This window comes from Rhipicephalus microplus, chromosome 3, assembly GCF_043290135.1.
Source record: "Rhipicephalus microplus isolate Deutch F79 chromosome 3, USDA_Rmic, whole genome shotgun sequence".
In the NCBI taxonomy this organism is placed as follows: domain Eukaryota; kingdom Metazoa; phylum Arthropoda; class Arachnida; order Ixodida; family Ixodidae; genus Rhipicephalus; species Rhipicephalus microplus.
The window spans coordinates 255096898-255121409 of record NC_134702.1 but is presented as its reverse complement, the minus strand read 5'-3'; the positions used below and the strand labels follow the sequence as shown (position 1 = coordinate 255121409).

At 46.6% G+C, this 24512-nt stretch overlaps 1 protein-coding gene across 1 annotated transcript in view; it reads right to left on the bottom strand.

The window, feature by feature from the left end:
• The window catches only part of LOC119168610 (neprilysin-1), a 638470-nt gene that overhangs the window by 231643 nt on the left and 382315 nt on the right, over positions 1 to 24512 (bottom strand). Inside the window, exon 13 of the mRNA XM_037420008.2 lies at positions 2244 to 2342. Within this exon, the coding sequence (XP_037275905.2) occupies positions 2244 to 2342 (99 nt within the window). The remainder of the gene's footprint in view (positions 1 to 2243; positions 2343 to 24512) is intronic.

The following is a 24512-nucleotide window of genomic DNA, read 5'->3' as shown; positions in this document are numbered from 1 at the left end:
GCTCATCGAGTGCTCGCCTGTCTTCGGAGCCGCGATGAGCACCGTGCTGACGATATTGGGCTGAGACCTCGTCGATGTGTTGGGAGTCGTCAAAAACAAGTTGCGGGTTCTCGTAAAGAGCTTAATTGTAGTATGTCGCGCGCTGTAAGTGCACCAGCACGGGCTAGCGGGACTTTCGCTAGCGTCTGAACTCACTGAAAATTGGTCGCCATTACAGTTGGCTTCTCCGTCAGTCGGTCGCAAGCAGCTAAGCTCAGTCCGTTGGCCGCGGCGGCGGACTCGCGTTTGCGCGCTTCACTCGCTCGAGTTTGTGGAAAGGGGCCGCATTGCCGTCGATTTCGTCGGTGCTAGCTCCAAACCAGCTCGGCGCTGTTCGTGGCGGCGGCCCAGCGTACGCTCGCTCTCCTGTTCGAAGTTCGCTGGCGGCAGACACTCCGCGTGCAGTGCCGTGTTTGGTCTCACGTTCGCTTGCTCGAGTTGAACGACGTCGCTCGCTTAGGACTCGCCGACTTGTTAGCGGCATGGTGGTTCGCGGAGTTGTGGCTGCGGCCGCTGCTCCTAAGCTGTTACCCTACGGGGATCGAAATGAGTCTTTGACGATGTGTGACATCATGGTGAAATTTTTAGCATGCCATATCTCACGCATGTTTTCATTTCACCTTGCACGTATTTCTCATATGCATTTGTAATCATCTTCTGTCGTTTGTGTCTCACTATTTTACATACTTTTTGTGCAGCCGTGGGCACACACCATGCTGAAGGCTGTGTGCGCTGGCGTCTGCGATGCCCGTCATCCATCTCTTTCGTCAGAGCAGCTTCAGAAGGACTGTGCGAGATGTGAAAGTAAAGTTATTTGTGCGTCATATTTTAACGCTTGTTTTTATATTAACGTGCACGTACTTGTCGCATGCGTGCAAGCTCATCTTCTGTGACGTGTGCCTAACTATTTTATTATAGTATTGTACGTGAAGCCGTGGGAACACAACAGGCACAAGGCTGCGTGCACTGACGTCTGCAATGCCTGTCATCTACGCTTCCGTCGGAGGAGCTCCCCAAGGAGTGAACAAGATTTGGCAACGAGACTGGACCTGCACACTGCGCCATGAATTCGCTTAAAAGAATGGCGAAACTTCATGTGTAAGTAGAAAAATAAAAGATTTCCACGTCTCACTTTTTTTTTGTTGTTGCCGTGGCTGTGAAAGCAGTTACACATAGGTGGCTAACTACTTTTTCGCGTGTTCTTTTCTGCGGAATTTGTTGCTAACTGTGCAGAAAAGCAGGCGAAAAAAGTATTAGGCCTGGCGGAAAATAAACAAAAAACAACGTTTTAACTGGGGACAAAAATTTGTTTGATTGGAGTATTTGAGTAGATCAACCGTTCGTCCGGCAAGGTGCAAATGTGAGGACTAATGGTTGCCTGGTAAGGTGTAAATGTGGGGATTAACAGTTGCTCTATAAGGTGCAAATGGGAGGACTAAATGTTAGTGCTTTGGGATGAACTGTGGGACTAACGGTTACTCAGCAGGGTGTAAATGTGACGAGTAAATGTTAGTCCCTTGAGGAGACTAACTGTTAGACCCGGTGCCGTTAGTACTTTAAGAGATCAATGGTTGTGGCAGCCCCATTAGCCCCTAAAAGGACGAAGCACACACCCTTTTAACACGTTTTTGCCTTAGAATGTAAGTATCTAATAAATGCATTTGTTGCGATAGCACTTAACGCACTATTTCTATAAAACTTCCACCCGATGCACCGATAAGCCTCGTTGAATATGAAAGCATACAAAAGAAGGCTGTGTCCGCATTCACTGTACCCTATGGGGACCCCCATCTCGTTCTCACGCATTCTGTCAAATTCTGGACAACTCGTGAGCTTTTTCTTGGAACTCACTACGCGAGAACAACTTACTTAAATTCGCTGACTTGATAAAAAGCGGCAGGTGATTTTTTAGCCGTGTAATAAATAGCTGTTTTGGTTTTGAGTGTTCAGCACTTCAAGAGCCTGGCTTGTCCGTGTGGCGCGATCCCGCTCAAAGCAAACCATTCACTACATCACGGCTTGCGGCCCTCAAACACAGGCAAAATGAAATAACGTGAGGTTTATATATTAGTACATTTAACAGAAAGGAATTGCATTAATTTCGTAATAATATTTCGCACACGTACCAATGACTTCAGTGGGGTGCGAGAGAGAGCGCCACAACCTCACCACGTGAGCGAATGCAAATGCATTGTAGCGGTTACCTTATAGTTGCACACGGCGTAATCATCTATCCGTGACTTCGCATAGTCGCTGAAGAAGCTGCTGAAGGCCGACACCACGCCGGTGAACTTGGAGAAGTGCTGCATAAAGAACAGATGAAGTCGTTTAATACTAAAGCGTTTCTGTGGTGTTATGAAAAACTGAAAATCATTTCAATACATTTTCCTCGGGTGACCAGAAAGTGCATTGGGATATCTGCAATGATTGGTTCCTAAGTAGATCCCATTGCTCCGTTCACTACGGTGTTATTAATGGCCAAGTTCCTTACCCAGAGGAAGGAATCATAAGGAGTGGCCATTACGACATATTTTGTGAAGCCAGCAGTACGAAAGAGCAAAAGACTCCTCCTCGCAGGGTTGGTCGCGCTTCGTCGGATCGCGCGTGGGCAAGTGGCGCCGGTGAGAGGGAGGCGAGCCGTGCGAGCAGATGTCGGACGCGCCATGTCCGACGCGCCAAGTGGCACTGCCGCAGCCATCTGATGGACGCGCTGGAAAGGCGAAACTTTTGTGCTAACTAAGAGCAAAAGTGCAGCGATAATCACTTGTATAGTGGCTGTAGGCTATTACCAGCCTCGTTATGTCTGATATTGTGTATCTACAATAAACTTGCAGCTTTGCACTTCGTGTTTATTCTGCTGAATGAAATAAAGTAACGGTGTGAATTTTCCTGATTATTTACAAAGACAGGCTGTTTTCTTCTGATTATGATGATCATGTGTGGTGTTTTATGGCGCAAGGGCCAACTGATGGCCTATAAGTGCCAGGTCATGAGACAAGCGATGCGAACAATGATTATGGTATGTGGCTGTATAAGGGTCTTAAAGTTTCTCGCGCTAACGTGCGTGAAAGCACAATAGCTATAAATTCACCACAGTGGCGTGAATATGTGCAGTGAGAGTGAATTGCACGTCTGTTAAAATACCAGCAATGATTTCTTTGTGAAAAGTGATTAGATACTTATGCACATTGATGGTTCTAATGGAATCAGCTATCGGTAGGGCAATAAATAGTGCTTTTTTTCTTAGAACGTCTAAACCACTGCACGGGACGAGGATGCGGAGAACCTTAAAGGGAGCGACAACTGTTTTATTTTTCGACTCAGTTTTTACTGCGCGACAGAAAGCTTACCCTTCGTGCTGTTCGTAGGTGCAGTAGTTATTCCCAAAAACACGTAGTTGTTTTATAAGCAATATTTTTGGATAGAAAAAATTCTGGACATGGATTTGCCCTTTTATTCAGCAACGTTCAAAATTAAAAGCGATGCCGGTAGCTCTTTTAGTGACTTGCGCATGCTGTCATTGTTCTCTTTTAATGAGAGTTCGTGTAACTATTCATAACCGCAATTATTTTGAGCTTTGCAACTATTTTTGACATCACAAGCTGTTTTCATTCATAAGTAACGGTTTCATAACATTATTTTTGCTTTAACTTTGCCTATCCCATAAACGCTGGAAGCATACCCTAAGCTCCCGTCGTAAGAAAGGTTTCAAGTGCAGGGACAGCATGGATGTATCGGTGGCAGCGTGGTCGTGCATGGATTCAGGTACCTGGCCCGCCACCACGTTTCCAGCGATCTCGCGGGGCCCCGGAACCCAGCCCACAACATGTGCTTTGAGGACGTAAAACATGCATAAAAGGGAGTAAAGCGGCACAAGGACAGATTTTATTGTTTTTGTGAGTTTTGAAAGCTATCGGGGTGCTCAGAGAATTTGTGTATATAACCACGCGTTGTAGTTGTATTTCATTATTATGCTTGACAGCCACTGATATCTCATGAGATACTGTGGAGAAGATGCTTGTTTGGGAGTTCAGAATACCGGAATCCAAAAGGACGGGCCAACAGCCGCATAAGAAACACTAGTGCGTGATTTTGGCGCATGTGTAAAATTTGACAACTCTATTTATGTGGAGGTTCGAGGAAGTGTGTGCGAATGTTAAATTCAGTTAATCTTTTATGATGAGGCCAGAACAAAAAAGTGAAACACCATTCACTTGACGGGAATTCGGGCCGCCTTTACGAGGCAAACAGCAGGATAGTGGTTGTGGTACAAAGAAAAACAAACGATATGCGCATATGTGCTAACAAATGCCGCTTGGTTGTACAGTTTGTGTTTTTCTGTTTTTTAATGAGCATTCTTGGTACGTGAGACAAACCAGATGCTATACTTCAGAAATAAGAGAAGCACAGTGAATATCTTAGCTATGTTTTGCGGAGGGAGGAAAGAGAAAAAAATGGCAGCATATCCACGGAGGGAATGATAAAGAGTGGGGCGAAGCATCCGTCCGTCCATTCGTTCTTGGTTCCGTCCGTCCGTGCGTCCATCTGTGCGTCCGTCCCTGCGTTCTTCCATGCATCCGCCCCTGCATCCGTCCATGCGTCCATCCGTCAGTGCAGTCATCCGTGAGTCCGTCCATGCATCTGTCTGTGTCTCCGTTCGTCCAACTAGTCAACACTCCAAGTACTACCATCTCGCATCTTTTCATCCTATATTCCCCATATAGAAGCACCGCCATCCAATGGCCATTCCATGAACTAAACGAGAGGTGGCACAAGCACACTTTCTCACGGCTTGCGCTTCGTGTCTACTTCCCACCTTTAGCCACTTCGAGTTCATGGTATATACTAGTTTACTGTATTCATGGCACTGCGGCCCAACGCTCGCCAAACCTTTCTAAAATCAAGGAGGTTACGCCCAGCGAGTATAACGTAGCAACCCTTTCTTGTCAGATAGTGCTCAATGTACATGCCAATGGCTGCTAAGGGGAAATGAGAGACAGCAGTATTCAGCTTTTAGTTGACGCGCACACTGCGAATTTTTTATTGTTCAACAACGCACAGAAGAAATCTCCCACCGGCATCACCTTGGAGGTCAAAATGTAAGACTGGTTATACGCTACTACTACGACTACGAGGGATGAACGGGCGCCGCTATAAGGAGCTTCGCCCCTAAAAAGAACATTATGTAAACGATTATAAACTTATAAAAACGTACAATTTGCTTTTGGCATAAAGTATCAAAGAGATCCACAAAATGCCCTAATGTTTTCTTACTATTGATTCCACCACAATGTGATGTTCTGCCAAGTAGTTTAGCAGTTTTGGAAATCGGTAACAGAACATCTGCTAACTCATAACGGGACGTGTATATGTAATGATTCAGTTTTCTGTGTTTCGGTAAAGGTACGAGGGAGTTTTCTTCTTAAGCTGGGCTAATGTACAGATTGTGTGCAGGAGGTGCGTGTTCAGTAACATTTACGATGGATACATCGCAGTCTATAACCTGCCACTGCCACGGCGGCGGATGTGCTGCGGGAGCCATCAGATGGTGTTCCAGAAGTGACCCGCATGTTTCCCCAGCGAAGCTCCTAATACGGTGTGACAACGGCTGTTTCAGCGAAGGACTGTTGTTAAACAAGGGAGAAGCTGAGAAATCATTGACTATGGAGGAGGAGGCCTGATCTTTGTGGGCGTTCAGCTTGAGAGAGTACAGAAAAGACATCCAGCATCTCCGCAACTGGAGCGACCACTCATGCGATTCTACATGGTGGCTTTCTACGGGGTTCCTGCTAAAGCCCTCTCATGCCCAAATGATGCCAGAGTTAATTTATGCCCAAATGATGAACAGACTTGAGTATCTTCAGGCAGCTTGGAGTTGCAGACTAGCAGATTATCGCTGTATAATCTAGGCGTAAGCGTATGAAGCTTTTGTAGAGATTAATGGGGCACTTCTTGTCACTACCCCAAGAAGTGCGTGATAATACTTTTCGGATATTCTTACTTTCTACGCACTTGCTCGTTATAGATTTTAGGTGAGAAATGCGTGTAAGTTTTTAATTGAGAGTGACGCCTATGAATTTGTGCTCGGTTTTCAAAGGCAAACGTTGGACATGTAGGCCAATTATGTGTTAGGGGGTCTGCCATGAGGACCGGAGCCAGCCAGAGTACCGGGGAGAGGAGCTCGAAGCTGCTAACAGTAGCTTTAATTTACATTATTTACAGGTAGCGTGTTGCTACATCATGGGGTTACCATCATGGAAGCCCTCGAGCTTCTGTGAGCTTCTCGACGCTTGTGAAAGCTTGTCGGGCGTGCCTCGGCGCTCGCACTTTATATCCTCGCCTTCCCAGAATTCTCTGCAGAAAAAGCAATAGAGGCCCTGACAGTTAAAAAAATTTTGCCATCTTCCCCTCCACCCCCGAAAGGGGAAGGTGAAAGGCCGCCTTCTTCACAACCCACGAAAGGGGAAAGAGGCATGCTCAGTTCAGCACATGACAAGGGAGAAAACACTGCACACGGCGCTCGACAAAGCACAGCACGAAGACATTGAGTCCCAAGTGGAAATGAACTCTGTATACCATTGTAGTGATGAGTATACAGTGCCAGGCAGGCCACGACTTTTGGAAACAGGTGTATTAGGCACCAAGCAGAACGTGGGAAATGCACTCACGGACGATTCTCAGTTGCTTGGTTTATTGTCCGCGGCACTCCGATGAACAGAAACGTACGGAGAAAACCACCTTTTTTAAGCTGTTTTGACTGTAAACAGCCTTTTATAGGTCGCCAGTCGGTTGGGTAAGTTCAAGGGGTTCTACGAGGAAAGACGACTGCGCCACAAAATTCTAAGTACGGCTTGCGTGTCGTTCAAGTCGCTTGTGTTTCACCTCTGGGAGCTGTGTCCCGCAACTGTCTCACATCCAAGCGGCGCCATGTCAGGGAGGCCAATCACAACAGCCCATACACCGCAACAGGAGGTCTCGAAGGGGTTGCAGCACCAAAGCACCACAGATGCCGTAGATATGCTTTCTTGTAGACGTTGACGCAGGCTTTACCAATCTTTGGGCCTGAGCTATGGCCAGCAAATGCCAGAAACGAGCCACATAAGACCCGAGGCACAACAAACAGAGAGCACTCAACTGACCTCGAGAAATGCCAAGTTACATTTTCCGATAAAGTCTTCCTCAAATTATACAATTGCTGCGCTCGCTCGTGAAAATCATGGATCAGCTAATAAAGGCAAAAAACTCAGACCTAATACGTGCGAAGTAAATCAACAGTTTAACGTTTTGTATCGTTTCCCAGAGAGATTCACAGTGTTTAAGGCGCGCAAGTGCTACGGGCGACACAAAAACGAAAGAAGGTAGTAAATGAATTACATCTCTTACTGCATAAGTAAACCTCAAAATCAAACTCACGCGTATCACACAAAACAAGCATAAAAACAAAAACCTACTCTTCAATAATGCGCACACCAGCAATTATATGTATACTGCAAAACAGGTTTAAACAGAGGCTTTTACCTTCAGCCGACTTCTCTCTTAAAATCAACTTGTTCAAAACCCTCTACTCGGGTTCTAGGTTTTCCTATACGTAAGCAAGCACGCAGTTCGACAAGTATCTCAATGTCAGCAGGTATGATAAGGAAGAAAACAAAAGTTAAAAAATCAAAATATTGCTTGCTCATCTGCAGACGCACAAACAACAAAAGCAAAACTACTCAAAACGGGATACAAAAATTCTTGGCATCCTTACACTGCACAAAACATTATGTGGATGACATAAAATCAACAAAAGCAAAAACCTAGACTAAATTGATTCGCATACTAATACGTGCACTGTAAATTACAGAAGGTTCAAACAAAGGCTACTTTTTCAGCCTAGTTCTCCGCTAAAATAAACTTGTGCATAAAACAAACATACAAGTAAAGCCTACCCTACACTGCGAATAACATAGCGTTTAAACAGAGGCTTTTACCCCCAGCCTACTTTTCTCTTGAAATCAGTGCAAAACACTTTGCTCGGGTGCTAGGTTTCGCTAAATGTAAGCAAAGAAGCAGTTTAGCGAATATCTCAATGTCTGCAGTTATGATTAGGAGGAAAATAAAACTTTCAAAAATCGACATAGTCCTTGCTAATCGGCTGACATGCAAACATTAGACAGCTAAACAAAACAATCATAAATATGAATACCAGACAAATTCATAGCATCCTTCGTTACACGGCCTAACATAATGCGGCACCCTTTCACATGTGCTCTGGGGGGACGCGTATACCACACTTGTCGATGCGCCAGGTCGCGGTGGAGGGACAAAAAACCAACCTGTTCGAAGCACTCAGTGGTGGCGACCTTTCTTCCGCGGCCCCCGAACTCCGTCAAAGAGGCACCCAGACACTATAGATTCGTCATTGTGGGCCTCACAGAACAGCGGTCACCCTCTTGCAAACGTGGGGGAGGACCGTTGTCGTTACAGTCATGTACGCACCACCTCGCTTTGCTCCACCATTTACCCTTCACCAAAGATGATGAAACCAGGCAACCACTACGGCGTCTCAGTTCTTTCGCCTTCATGACGCTCTTAATGCCAAATCTCGATTTCTGCCGGAACCTCAACTTCTGACTTCCAGCGCGCTTTCTTGGTATTTCTGACCTTCGCTCAAGGCAACGTTTACCCTTCGTGTTCCCTCTACGCTTTTGCCGGCCCCTTTTTCTGTCGGAGCGGCACGAAACGCTCACCGACTGGACAATAATACTGGGAAGTGCCCTTCTAAAAATTCCAGGCGGCTCAACTGCTTTATCCTGGTTGTTATTACTAGCGGTCTGCACTTTTGAAAGAAGGCTACAACCGACACTTGCTAAACCAGGCGGCTCACCATCATATGTCTCTCCTTGATGAGAGTCATCACAGCGCGCTAATCTAAGCGCTTCATCACCTCGCGCTATCGTAAGTGCCTCTCCCTCTCATAATAAACTAAGCGCGCCGTCACCTGGACATTTACAGTATACTTTATTTGCGCTTTCTGCTTCCGGCATTTAATGAATAGACTCAGAGGCCATTGGACGCGTCGGAGCTGTTGCCAATTTTTTACCAAAACAAAGGCCTTTCAAAAGCATATCCACGTCATTCTGTGAGGAATAATGCACGCCACAGTTTCCGTGGCAAGCAGTCTGAGCAGTCCCTCTTTCTGAACGTGGGCTAACGGCAAACACACACTTTTATTTTCAACTATTTGCCACGCGCACAAGCGTTCTCCTGTGGTAACCTCATTTTCCCAGGAGTAGGGATCTACACAAACAAACGTTGTGGCGTTGTTCTCAACTGATTCCTAATTGTGGGGTTTAAAATCTTCCAGATTATTGTCGCGGCTGTCTACAAAAAAAAAGAGAACATTCCTAGGCTTGCGGCAGCTGATCACAATGTGGCATGGCCCCTTGCAACAGTGGCTTACGACAGGCTTTCTAGACCCAAAGAACTTTTGCTTCTCTTTATCTTCCGAGCGGCTCGCTGCGATTTTTGTCTTAGCAGCACTATCTTCAATTTTCGTCGTAGGATGGTATCCCGTTAATTCGGTTACTTGAGGCTTGATAAAACCCTAATGCTAAATTCTTTTTCGCAAGTATCCTGCCTGAAAATTGGTGAAGCACGTTGGCATTTATGCATGTGCCGTCAATTACTCCAGGCGTATCACTTTTCGTCGCGCAAGCTCTGGAATAATCTCAAGTGTTCGCGTCTTGCACGCAGTCTTCCCAGAACGACCTACAATATTTGTCGACGCCGCGCTGCAGTGGTCTAGTGGCTAACGTACTTTGCTGCTGACCCGCAGGTCACGGGATCGAATTTCAGCTGCAGCGACTGCATTTTGGATGGAGTCGAAAATGCTGTAGGCTCAAATGCCGTGGCTGAAAATTTCGATGCCCGTTAAGTAGCCTCAGGTGGTCAAAATATCCAGAGCCCTCCGCTAGGGCATCTCTCGTAATCATATTGCGGTTTTGAAGCGTTACACCTCACCTGTTCATCCTGCAATAACCTCAAACTTTCTCGAATAATGAGGCACACTTCGCGCTGAGCATTCTCGACAAGCTTTGTGGCCGAAAACCAAATGAAACAAGAGTAAAAATAAGGAACGCACGTGGCAATGCCCCTTCTGAAAAAGCATGATCCTGATGCTTAAAAGTGCAGAAAAAATGCATCAATGCAAGAGAGTACAATAACAAATAACTACTAACAAAGCAAAATAACAAAAAACAAATAATATGCAACAGTATGCAACAACAAACAATTAAGCCTTAAGGTACGCACGTGGAATGGCGTGAGGCGCACTACATGAATTAAAGTCGCGCACGCCGTCTTTAAGAGTTCAGGATACCGTCGTGGACAACCTCGTAGTTGACTGTACCGAGACGTTGAATTACCCATTGTCGTCCGAAGAAACGTCACCAAAGTTTTTCACTGAGTCCACGTCAGAGTATCGGCGTTAACACCATAAAATGTTCGCCGGGCTCGCATTCCACGAAACTTCGTCGAAAACTGTAACGGCGGCTGTCTGTCGACAGTTGGTTCCTGATGTGGAGGCTGGCGAGCTGTCTAGCTTTTTCGGCGCTGGAGGTAGATAGAGACGCTGACGTTTTCTGCGTCGCTGACGTTCGGGAGCACGGCGTCGAGCCTCGTGGCCAGGCTCCTTTCACACAATGGCTTGTAAGGCGTTATTTGCGTCGTTCCTTGCACGGCAGTGCTGTACGCAAACGTCACGTACGGAAAGAAGCGGCGAAAGCTCGGTCTTCCCAGAGAAAGAGCGAGCCCAACACGATCGCTATGATTATGATTAGAAGTATTTTAATGACTGCCCGAATGCCGTCACGCGCAGGCCCATCAGCGTCTCCTGCCTCTTGCAAGAGTGAGTGTATTTTCGTCTTCTTTCTGCGACGCCGGTGCAGCTGCCACTACAGAGGGCTCCCCCCCCCCAACCCCCCAACCCCATAGAGAGGAGGAAAAGTCCGACGAATGATCGAAACTTCAGGAGCCGTGATATGTTCTGGGTCTAGCATAAGAAGGAGCATTCCGAAATTCAGTAGCGTTGCATCGATGCCATCGCATGATGGTGTGGCCGACGATGGCAACGTTGTTTCGAAGTAGGCAGCCTTGAGATGTTCGAGAGTGAATGTGTCAAACCGGCCGTGGACGATGACGACGAATGCCGACGGACGATGTTCCCGAACTCGATATGGTCCGGAGTAGAGTGGCTGTAAAGGTTTCCGCACAGCAAAGTTGCGCACAAAAACATGTGTAGCTAATGTTAGCTGCGGAGACACATAAGGAGCTCTGGCTTCGTGCATGAGGTGTATAAGGAGTATAAGGAGTATAAGGAGACACATAAGGAGCTGTGACTTCGTAGGCATGAGGCGTATCTGCTGCAAAGTGTTTTGCAGTTGGGAAGCATAGTCTCCGGGTAGTGGCACAGGTGCTTCGGCTGGTGAATGGAGGAAGTCACAAGGCAGCCGTAGCAAACTGCCATAGACCAACTCCGCGCATGAGCAGCCCAGGTCACTTTTGATGGTGGCTCTAATGTAAAGCAAGACTAGTGGTAGTTGCACATCCCAATTTTCTGGTGATTCATGTGCCATCAGGGAGGACTTAAGATGCCTGTGAAAGCGCTCAACCAGCCCACTTATTTTGGGTGGTCAGTGGTCATGCGCAGGCGAGTCGTTCCGAGAAGCTTGAGGAGTTCGTTGAAAATGACCTTTTCGATATAGCCAGTGGCGCCAACTGGAGCCATCATTGCGCGACTTCCAAAACACGTCGCTGCGCGCCGAGCTCGACCGTCACCCCATAGCAAATTTCACCCCCCCCCCCCAGAATATTTGGCCACGAGGCAAGGAGAGTCACTGCACCACAGAAACCTGCTATGGCCACCCCACGAAATCCAGTGCCATCCCCCTCCCCCCAGAAATTTCTGCCGCTCGGCAGGAGAACTCGCTGCGTACCCTAGGTAGACCACCAGGGTACTCTCAGTTTCCGTGGTGGTCTATTGAGACGCCGCGTCCACAGCATAGTGAAAGACCGTGCGACATTTCCGACTACCTAGCAACAGCGCATTGAACGCCCCGGGAATCTTCCCATTCACAATTACCCGGCCGCTACATGGTGCCTCACCACCGGTCGTACACTGTGCCAACACGGGGCGGGTCGGCAACTCTGAAAACTAAGGGCACCAATCGATGGAGGTGCGGCTGCTTAACGACGAACCTCCGAAGATCCTCCGTCACCGATGAAAACGCAGTGAAAAAACATCAAGAACCCGGCGCAACGTCAACGTAGTCGCGACGTCGAAAATTGGCGACCAGAAGACGACTTCATGATGCAACTTCGAAGCAGCGGTAGAAACTATCATTGCCGAGATCCGACGCCACGACACAGCCGCAACGCGAGGTGACCTATTAGAAACCTCAACTTTCGCATCGTTGGCCACTGCGTCACAGCTCTCGTCCACACCGGAGCCAACTATTCCGTCATCAATTGGGTATTTGCCGCGAAGGCGAAGAAAGTTAGAACCGCTTCGGAAGGCCCTGAAATTTGTACAGCCAGAGGTCACCATTGACACCGCAAGGAATCTTCGCAGCAGGAATAACCATTAACATTCGCAATTATCCCACAAGATTCGTCGTACTCGAGAAATGCTCGAGAAATGGCATTGCTCGAGATATGTCACTCTTGGTACGTATTTAATGGGTCTCCATGTTGCGGTCGTTGACCTGAAAACAAAGTCGATAATAATTGCCACAGAAAACGCACTACCGCTGTGCACGTCGTCAGAAAGGCAAGCTCTGACTGTGCTGAAGGAACAAGTCGCTGTTCCTCCTCACTCAAGCGTCACCATTTCCGTCGGCACTCCAAGAGCTGAAGACTACGAAGGTGTTGTTGAAAGCAATGAGCATGCGTTCAACAAGCACGATATTTGCGTCGCAAGATTAATCACCGAACTTCGTGGAGGGAAAGAAACAGTTAAGCCGACCGATTCGAGTAACAAGTACAGACGCGTGCGTGAACAAACGCACGATTGTCGCATACATCGAAGAAATCGTGAAAGCCACTAATGCTATAGCTCGCATCAATTCTTTGGAACCTGCTTCGACGGACAAAGCCACTCCTTCAGATTTTGACGTAAAATTGAGCCCTCCGAAAGATAAGCAAGAACAGCTGAAAACCCTGCTCCTGCAATACAGGGGTTCCTTTTCGTCAGCGTCAAAAATTTGGCAAACCCCAGTCACTAAGCAGCTCATCACATTGGAGGAAAATGCAGACCACTTCGTCAGAGTCCGCACAGGGTGTGAGAACGCCTTCTTTATTTCATTGAGTGCCAGTGGAAACGCGCGCTCTTCAATGGAAGCCGTTGGTCTGCATTAGTTCAGAGAGTGGTCGTGATGTGGTGCCTCAGGAGGGGTAGGGTTGCTTGCATCACACGTCCTTCCGAGCGCTTTTCTACGAAAACGCGATACACGTGTTTCCCTTTCTAATACGTGAAGACATTATAGTAAAGACGGTGGATAAGTGATGAAGCATAGCGATCTGGGCAATAGAAAACTATAGGCACGAATCTTACAGACAACCGAACAACCCTGAGCACTGCCTTAAATTAGACAACGCTACAACAGAGAAATACACGCTCACAATTACCAACCGGCTTCAATCTCTTTCGGCGGACGAACTGATAACTCAATCAAAATTTGAATTCTTCAAACCAAACAGCAAAGCATCTTGGTGGTTCTATCTCCTTCCGGAAATTCACAAAATACCATTCGCAGAATTATACAGTACAAATATTCCAGGGCACCCAATTGTATCAAACAACAACAACACCCCAACCGAAAACCTCTCCATACTTCTAAACCAATTTCTAGGTTTAATTCTAAAGTCATTACTGTCATTTGTTTAAGATACACCCCACTTACTGATAGTATTAGAAGAACTTAATATCACAAGGTGCCAATCTCGTCACACCGTTTTATGTTCATGACACCGCTTTATATATGAACATTCATGTCCCCTAGGGCTGATCTTCAGTAGGGTTAACCTTATCCCCACAGAGCACACAGTATTGTACCGAAGTATGTTTATTAATACTATATTTAGTACTGTCACATAACTACTTTGCATTCGAGGAAAACTACTACCTTCAAATACAGGGAACAAGCATGGGTACCCCATTTGCTCCCACCTACGCAAATATATTCATGGGAATCCTGTGAATTCCTGCCTCAATGTGAAAAGAAACATCACACATACGTTCGGTACATAGATGACATATATATAATATGGGGACATGGCAGCACAATCTAGATAGATTCATCTTATTTCTAATGTCATTTCATACAACAATAAAGCTCACCTCTGATACCTCGGCTCAGCGCATCAACTCTCCAGACACGACCATATATCTTGAAAATGGTGTACCAAAAAGAACTCTGCATAAAAAACTATTTAACAAGAAACAATATATACTCACATTATACAAGCTACCGCCCGAGATCTTGTAAACAGGGCATTTTCATGAGTCAGGCAACAAAGTTACGCCGCATATGCGTAGGCAACGAGGACTACGTAAACAGACTTACCGCCTTAAAAGAAACACTATCAAACAGAGAGCATCCTAACGCATTCTTTGACAAAGCCTATACGGACGCATTGGAACTGGACTGCAATGAAGCACTCAAATCACGCTCCAGAAACACAACAACAGCAACTACATCGCTTCTCACTAAAAAGTTTTCAAATGCATTCCCCGCATAAACAACGTCCTCATAAAATATTGCCCAATTCTAACAACAAACCAGAAACTTGAGAAAATCTTTCCCGAACCGCTTAAAGTCTCATACAAAAGCAACGCTAACTTTAAGAACATGCTTGTTCACGCAAAACTTCAAACAAAGAGTTTGACAACGTCTGGTCCCTGTGGCCGGCCCAGATGCTCCACATGCAAACACCTACATCCGGCTACCAGCGTAAAAAGCACAGCATCTGTTTACATTCACAAGGTGACATCGAGCTTCACCTGCCCTTCAAAGAACCTAATATACTGTCTTGAGTGTGCCACCTGTAGAAAACAGTAAATAGGTGAAACTGATCGATTGATATGTGGGGTTTAACGTTTCGAAACCACTATATGCTTATGAGAGACGCCGTAGTGGAGGGCTCCGGAAGTATTGGCCACCTGGTGTTCTTTAACGTGCACCCGAATCTGAGCACACGGGCCTACAGCATTCCCGCCTCCATCGAAAATCAAGCCACCGTAGCCGGAATTCCATCCCGTGACCTGCGGGTCAGCAGCTGAGTACCCCAGACACTAGACCACCGCGACGGGGCTGTACAGGCGAAACTGGGCAGCCGATTCACGTAAGACAGAAAGGCTATCATGCAGGCACAAAACACAATTTACCCAAAGCAGTGGCCGGTCACTTCAATGAACTGGACCAGAATTTCGACCAAGCGAAGCTTTACGTTCTACAAACTAATTTTCGGTCACCACGAGAGAAAGTACATAAAATCATATTTAATACACAAATTTAGGTCTCTACACCCACCAGGAATCAATGTAGCACGCGGAAATTTGGAATCACTGAAAGCGATACCATAATTGCGGCAATAGTTACAGAGACAAGTTACGTTCAACCTTCAAACAGACAAAACCGGTATTACATTGAATCGCTCCTAGCTCGCAGAACATACTAATAATGTTGACTTTCACTTTTTCAATTTGAATCATAGATATGAATGTGTCTGTATACAACTACGAATTTTTCCTTTATAGAACCGTTAAAGCAGTGCTTTGTTTCCTATTTCGTCGCTTTTAAAAACGACTTCTACTGCGCATCATTAAGGACATTGCCAACCCAAAAATTTCTGTGCGTCTTTCCTCTGTCTGCCCTTTCTTTTTTTTTCCATCTGTTCACCATAACGTCCCACCGTAATGTGTTTACCGTAACGTCCCATATAGAGAACGAGCATGCCATTCGCTTCGACTATACTCGGCGACAATTTTCTCTGGCAGCACAGCCAAGGCCCAAGCATGCCGTTTTTTACTACGCGTCTGCATGTAGTTCATGAACGCTAACTTTTGTACACTGTGTAGGATAATGAAAAATAGAAAAAGAAAATATGTAAAATAATATGTTCAATATTTTTCGCATCATTATTATGAAGCACCACCCGTGTAGGTTTTTCGTTCTTTGCTGTTTCTAGTTTTCTGGTGTTCTGGTGCCATTTCACCGTTTCTCTGTCCCGGTAAACAAACGATGGCGTCGCTCGGTTGCAGCAAGTTCACATCGAAGCTTGTGAGCGAGCATCAGTGCGTATTCGTTAGAAGATCGGTCTCCATCGAGTGGGGAGAAACGAAGACAGCGGTGCGTTTTGAAATATTTTGTTTCCCACACATGCAATAACCTAGAATTTGTGTGCGAATTATATCATCAGCGGAAGTGGGACTTTAATATTTACAGCCACCTGGAAAGTGACACCACTTACCTGCCAGTCTTCAGCTACATTAGCTGTTTGGAATAAAAAGGGTGAATGCAAACTGTACTTAAAACCAATGATGATATTCTTGAATTGCGTTGCACACGTGGTTGGCGTTTCAGCTGTCGAATATTGTTGACTCGATAAGGCTGAAGATTTCGTACCATAACACTGCTCCAGTCGGCGTCTACGGAGGGCGTCGTTCCTTGCTTTCTTGCCTAGGTAACAGAGACGCATATGTATATTACCCTGTTGGCTGTGCAGCGTTCTTGGCTGAGTAAAGATTGCGTTTCACCAACTTGGGTTCACGAACGTCAGACGCCCGCTCATGAGTGATCTGTGTCAATTTTATTGGTTCCAACCGTTGCCTTCGAGTCTCCTAAAAATAACGTGAGCGCCCCCAGAAAGTTCTTGCGTCTCTAAATGAAGGAAAACAGTGATGCCGACCAACTATACACTGAAATTTAGGAAATGATTTGTTGGCTTTTCATTGTTTCGATCGCCAGTACCTGCTCGATCGTACTTTTTTCTGAAATAAATGCGAACGCTTCAAAGCAGCTTTATGTTCTTTGCTATAAAAATGCACATTTATTTGATTTTCTTCAAAATAAATGTAAAATGATTACCCAGTGGTCACACAAAAAAGTACTTGTTGGATGCGCTTGCGAAACCAAAACCGAAATTGCACGAAAACGGACTACTTGGCGTAGTAACACTCATTCAGAAGCTCCACCCACGTAACTTTGGCTGTTGTTCCACAGAAAGTTGTCGCCGAGTATACCTTCAAGAGTACCTTCACGGGAGAACATGCTCAATGTAATTTTCATTACAGCTTCTTGAAGAACCAAGCAAAAATGCATGAGTTAGTATACTGGAGAGCCCTTCCGACTACACAGTGCCACGGCGACGAACACTACTAATTTGAAATGCGTCGATGCGCGTTTTTTTCCAACTTCGCATCAGGACGTGCGTTTCTAGTGGCGTCGCTGTGGCGTCTGTAATTGTATAAAACTTTTCAAATTCGAAGGATTTCTTAGCGAACTTCGGTGACTTTAAGCGCATCTATCTATTTATCTATCTATTTAGCCGCCTACAACTTTTAGGTCTCCTGGCCGTTTCGGTTGTGGTATCGATACCAAACTTGGTATGGCGTACCATGACTGTGTTTAGACTATGGCGTTCCAGACACTGCGATCAGACTCAACTCCGTCTTTAAGTATAAGGCAAAAAATACTTGTTTATTTAACTGCGTTCGGAAGCGCTCTGCTGTCACTTGAGCGTCCCCACGTCCCTCGCTCGCGCTCTTCTTCTTTCTCGTTTCCTTGTCCCAGCCCAGAACGGGAAAAATAATCAACATTCCCGGCCGCGCAAAGTTAAACACATAGTTCAAGTGGGTACAGTCTTTGTATCGGCCTGATCGCAAGGTGACCACTTTGCAACTTGATCTTGCAAGAACGAATGAGACCGTCTGCACTGCGGTACAGCTCCGCCACGGTGGTCTAGTGGTTAAGGTACTCGGCTGCTGACCCGCAGGTCGCGGGATCAAATCCCGGCTGTGGCGGCTGCATTTCCGATGGAGGTGGAAATGTTGTAGGCCCATGTGCTCAGATTTGGGTGCACTTTAAAGAACCCCAGGTGGTCGAAATTTCCGGAGCCCTCCACTACGGCGTCTGTCATAATCATATGGTGGTTTTGGGACGTTAAACCCCACAAATCAATCAATGCACTGCGGTACACTTCCGTGACCCTTGCAAGCTTCCATAGCTGGCGTGGAGTGTTGTCCGCATGCACGAGAACGATGTCCCCTTGCTTCAATGCTGTATTTGATTTCGTGTCGGCAAAGTGTGCAGATCGTAATTGCAACAGGTATTCTTTTTGCTAACGCTTCCAAAAACTTTCAACCAGCAGCTTCCTGTAGTTGTGTCTGCGTAAGGCGTCTGATCGTTTGGAATTACTGTTGACTTCGTCAGCGGTCGCATACGGTATAAAAGTCAGTCTTCGTCCAAAGAAAAGTTCGGCTGGCGTAAAAGTGCATGGTTCTCCTGCATCTGTCTCGATGAATATCAGAGGCCTAGAGTATACGACTGCTTCTACCTCCGCCAGCACTGTCGATATTTCTTCGTAGTTCAGACGAGCTTTGCCGATAATTTTTCGCAGCGGAAGCTTCACTGATCGTACAAGGCGCTCTCACCATCCACCCCACCAAGGAGCATTTGATGCTATAAATTTTCACGAAATGCCGTTGGTGCTGAGGTGCCCAGCGACGTCCTCTTCAGAGAACATTTGGTTTAGCCGCTTTATGTCTGCCGATGTCTTGTGAAATCTTCGTGCGTTGTCAGAATAGATCATCCTAGGTAATCCTCTCCGAGCTGCAAGTCGTCGTAGGCACAGCAGGAAAGCCTCGGATGTCATTTCTGGGACAAGCTCGAGATGCACGGCTCTAGATACGGCGCACGTAAAAAGTGCAACGTAGCACTTCGTGTCCCCTTTCTCTGTGCGTGCATACAGAGGGCCCGCGAAGTCGACTCCTACAACTTAGAACGGCTTCGTTGGTGTCACTCGATGACTTGTTAACGGAGCAGTCTCAACAGTTCCTGGGCCCGCACTGAAACGCTTGCACATATTGCAGCCATGCAGCACTCTTTTTACCAAAGAGCGAGCTCGACAAATCCAGTAGCGTTCCCGAAACTGCGTAAGTGTATCTCTAACTCCTCCGTGTAAGACTTGAAGATGGGCTCTGTTTGCCAAAAGTGTCGAGAAGTGGTGACTTGACGGCATTATGATTGAGTGCTTGACATCTTGTGTGGAACGCATGAGGGATAAGCGGTCTCCAACCCGAAGAATTCCCTCTTTGTCTATGTAAGGGCGTAGTTCAGCGATTCGAGATGTAGACTCGACTGGTTGGCCGTTGATCAAAGTGGTGAGTTCTTCAAGAAAGCCTTGCTCTTGTGTACATCTTATCCAATACTGTTCAGAGTTCAGGATTTCTGTTGCCACGAGATGTCCTGTATGATTACTTCTTTTTCTGCATCGGTCAGTGAATCTGGAAATCCACGCAGTGACTCTGAGTAGCTGTTCAAGCCTGCTGTACCGTTGAATGTCAATTATCGGAACTGAGAAGCGTGTCATTAGTGCGACGTGGACTGTTGTAACTTCACCTTGGGTGGCTTCTGCTATGTCTAGTTCACAGAACTGTAGGGGCCATTCAGACATCGGTTTAGTTAGCCACTCAGGACCATGCCACCATTTTGAGCTGCACAGCAGTCTTTCAAGCGTCGCGCCACGTGTGAGTAAGTCAGCCGGGTTGTCCGTTCCAGGACAGTATCTCCACTTTGATGGATCTGTAGTGCACCTAATTTTATTGACTCTGTTGGCTATGAACTGTTTCCATTTTTTGACGTCACCTTTTATCCATGACAACACAATGGCGGAATCTGTCCACATCGTGTAGTCAACTTGAACATTCCTCAAAGCCCTTTTCACGTGTGCCAACATTCTTGAGCCGATTAAGGCAGCCAGCAGCTCCAATCGCGGCAGCATTGTCTCCTTAATGGGTGCTACACGGGACTTCGCAATCAACAGTATCGGCTCCTCAGGACTTGATACGACGTATATCGCTGTTCCGTATGCCGCTGGACTGGCATCGCAGAAAACATGTACTTAAAGCACATTTGTCTTCCTTGCTCCGCCACACAGATAGCGAGGAACGACGACGTCTTGCAGTTGCGGCAGCTGGATGACCCAATCATTCCATTCTTTTTGCAGGTCATTGGGTAGGACTTCATCCCAGCCAATTCCTCGTATCCACAGTCTCTGAAACAATATTCGTATGGCAATAGTATATGATCCTACGATTCCCAACGGGTCAAATATTCTTGATGCTGGTTGCAAGACAAATCGTTTTGTACCCGTCTGTGCTGTAAAAACCGGAGTAGATTTTCAACCGAAAAGATGAATTCATCCTTTGCAGGATTCCAAACCAAGCCCAGGACCTTGACCGACGTTTCGTGGAGAACGACCATCTCATTACTAGTAGATTCCACTTGATTTTCAAGCGTGCGCATCAAATTTGCTGAATTTGTTGTCCATTTTCGCAATTTCATGCCGGCCGATTTCATTATTGTGCGCGCTTCTCGGCATAGTTTAGCGGCTTCCTCTTCTGTGTCGGCACCAGTGACTAAGTCACCCACGTAAAACGACTCGGCAAGAGTTTGCGCTGTTTGTGCCATGACAACCGGTGCTCTTTTCACGTGGTAGAGAATAGTAGCTGTGAGCAAAAATGGGCTACATGTAGCTCCAAAAGGCACTCGTGTCATCCTCCACTCTTGCAGCTTGCCCTTGAATAAATCTCCTTCTGCAAACCAGAGAAAGCGGAAAGCGTCTCTGTCGTCTTCCCGAATCGCAATTTGAAGGAATACCTTTTCTATGTCCGCGATAACTGCCACCGGGTGCGTTCTGAAGCGTAGCAGAATTTGCACGTGGTCTTGGTATAAGTTGTCACCCATTTGAAGGCCGTCATTAAGGGACTTGCATCCTTTGGCATGTGACGAAGCGTCAAACACCGCTCTCATTTTCGTCGTCAGTGCTTGTTCACCCATGACTTCCTTGTGCGGCATGTAATATAATTTCGTCACCTCTGCAGGTACGTCACTGACTACTTCGGCGTGTCCTGCCCTCAAGTACTCCCGTATGGTACGGTCATACGTTTCGAGCAGTCCTTTTCTGGAGTTGAGACGGTTGACAAGCATGTACAGTCGAGTAACTGCTACTTGCCTGTTGCTTGCAAGCTCGAAATTATCCTTCTAAGGGAGGGTCACTTCATATCTTCCATTTATAAAGCTAATCGTTTGCTCAAAATGCCTCATGGTGTTGCTCATTTCAGGTGGCTTGTTTATCGTGTCCGTAATTCCTATGTTTTCAAGTTCCCAAAAGAAGTGCAAAAAATCTCGTCGAAATCGGTAGCTTGGGTTTTAGCACGCACAGCATCATTTGTGAAGTAGTTGGGCGGAACACTAAGTGCGATGTGCTTCCCTGGAAGGTCCATCCAAGCTTGGAGTTCAGTGCGATTAATGATTCGTTGCCTTCGCACTGTGAAACTTCGCCGGTCAACACTTTCCACATCTGATCGGACCCGATAAGTACGCTGATGCCACTCTTAGTTATGACAGATGGATGTTGGAGCTCATCGGCAACATCGTTTCCCACCTTCTTGAAAGACGCAACGAAGGCTACGTCCATTGCAGTCTCTGCAATGTCTTGGCAGATGCTTGGGATCTCTATTGCAGTTAAGACTATTTCGGCGTCGGAAAACTGGCTTCGCAGTCGTAGTTCTACTATGCGACCCCTATTAACCTCTTGGTTCGATGTATTTGCGAAAGTATTGAAGGCTATTCGAGTTGCTCCCACGCTTTTCAGCTTGAGGTTCTTGGACAGATCTTCAGTTACGAAAGTCCTCTGACTGCCATCATCGAAAACGCCTCGTATGTGCGGCAGGTGTCATCATTCATGGTCCATGCTCTGAAAGTTTGAAGAGAAACGGCAGTGGTAGAGTCTTCCTTGACGGATCTTCTTCCAAGTGATGCACAGACTGTCGTAGTTTTTTCGTAGTTCTTGTTAGCATAGTCTGACTTTCGCGAACACCTATCGGGATCGCACATGCTTGTAGCGTGTCGAGCTTGGCATGTGGAGCAGGAAATCCTCTTTTTGCAGTCCCGTGCCCGATGTCTTTTGGTGGTGCAGCGGAAACACCTTTTGTCGTGGGAAAACTGTTCCTTCTTCTGCGTCAGTGACAAGTCAACTGTGCAGGCTTCCGATCCGTGATGGCTGGACGAGCAGAATACGCAGTTGTCCTTTTTTTCTCGTACCGAGTTGCTGTGAAGCACAGATGACGTCGGTTTCCCACGCCGAAAGTACGTCGACTGACTAGCCACGGGCAATGTTCCATGTTCTCGTCCTTTGGCATCCTTAAAATCACCCTTCTCCAGGCTTTCCAGCTCGATACACAGGAAGTTGAGCACACGGTCCAGTCCCACGGGTGTAGCTTCAGCTCTCGAGTCATATGCCAACTGGACGGCACATGATCGATGATACTGCACGACTATATCCCGTGGAAGAGCACGCAGTAGGATGTCGCAGAGCATTGACAAAAATGACGACTTGTGCACACCCAAAGTCTCTAAGCCTCGGATATTCACAAGAACTTGGTCGTACAAGCTGCGTAGCGCTTTGGTGTCAGTCGATGAACGGACAGGGCTTAACATCCGTAGCTTGGCAAAATATTCTTGCTCCAGGCGCGTCTTGTCCCCAAATCGCTTCTGTAGCATTTTGATGGCGTCGCTGTAGCAACTTTCTGTCGTCGGAAGGCCCGCAATTACTGAAGCAGCGTCTCCTTTAAGATACAGTCGCAGGTAATGAAACTTCTCTGTGGCAGTGATGCGATTATTACTATGAACAATTTGGTAAAATTGCTCCGAAAATTCGGTCCACTTGCATAGGTCTCCAAAAAAGGAGCTATTGTCAGTTTAGGCAATTTAACTCCAGTTCCGTCTGATGGTGCTACGACTGTCTGGGCAACCGTTTCTTGAGTTCCGGTCGATGTCCTTAGCATGCGCTCTTTCTTGCGGAGAATCTCAGCGATAATGCACGTAGCGACGTCCTCGTATTGTAAGACAGCGTTATACTCGACCTCGAACTCCTCGTCAGGTATATGCGGCTCAATCTCGTTGTTCAGGTTTTTAAGCTCTTCGTTATTAGCCTTCAGCCTCTCATATATGGAGTTGAGCTGGTCATAGGAGGCAGAGTCGTTAGCGAGGAGCTCACTTGCCTCGTTTATAATTCTCGTGTTTTGTGCTCGCCGCGACGTCCGCTTCGACTTCAGTCGGTCCATGCCACTGCAGTTGACTGGTAGCCGTCCGTAGAGTCCTTGTTTTCAATCCCGGTTCTTCGGCACCAATGATGAGACGATGGCGTTCCAGACACTGCGATCAGGATCAACTCCGTCTTTTATGTATAAGGCAAAAAACTTGTTTATTTAATTGCGTTCGTAGCACTCTGCTGTCACTTGAGCGTCCCCGCGTCCCTCGCTCGCGCTCTTCTTCTATCTCGTTTCCTTGTCCCAGCCCAGAACGTGAAAAATAATCAACAACTGTATGAAGAACATATTTGTTTGAATATATCATGAAAATTATAATATGTAACTCGTGAATGTCATGATTTACATTTCGTGGTCCCGCAGCTATAGCGGCGGTTTCGTTCACATGGCATGTTGCGAAACTGGTAAGGTATGGCATGGCAAACACAAGCAACAGATCCTAGGATGAAACTCATTGCATGCGTGTCATGTAACAACATGACTACATGCCAAGCTCATAATGCATTCACGGGAGTTTCGCTAGCGTCACATATACCAAATTTGGCATTACGGTATGTCAATAGATGACGAAGGTATGTGACTGGTACAAACAAGATAATCATGAGGTGCGTGTCATGTAACAACATGACTACATACCACGCCCATGAAGCGCTGGCGGCCGTTTCGCTAGCCTCACTTATACCAAATTTGGTATTACGGTTCGTTAATTGATGACAAAGGTATGATACTGGTGCCAACATGATAAACATGAGATGCATGTTATGTAACAACATGACTGCAAGCTACTCTCATGATGCACTCGTGGCCATTTCGCTAACGTCCCATCTACCAATTTGGTATTACGGGACGTGAACGGATGACGACAGTATGATACTGGTGCAAACATGATAAACATGAGATGCGTCATGTAACAACATGCCTGCACGCTAGCTCATGATGCGCTTGCGGCCGTTTCGCTAGCTTCACATGTACCAAACTCGGTTTGTGTGACGCGACCGGATGACATGGGTAAATGTCACATCCAAACATGATAATCACGACATGCGTGCCATGTAACAACATGACTACAAGCCACACTGGTCATGTGCTCGTGGCCGTT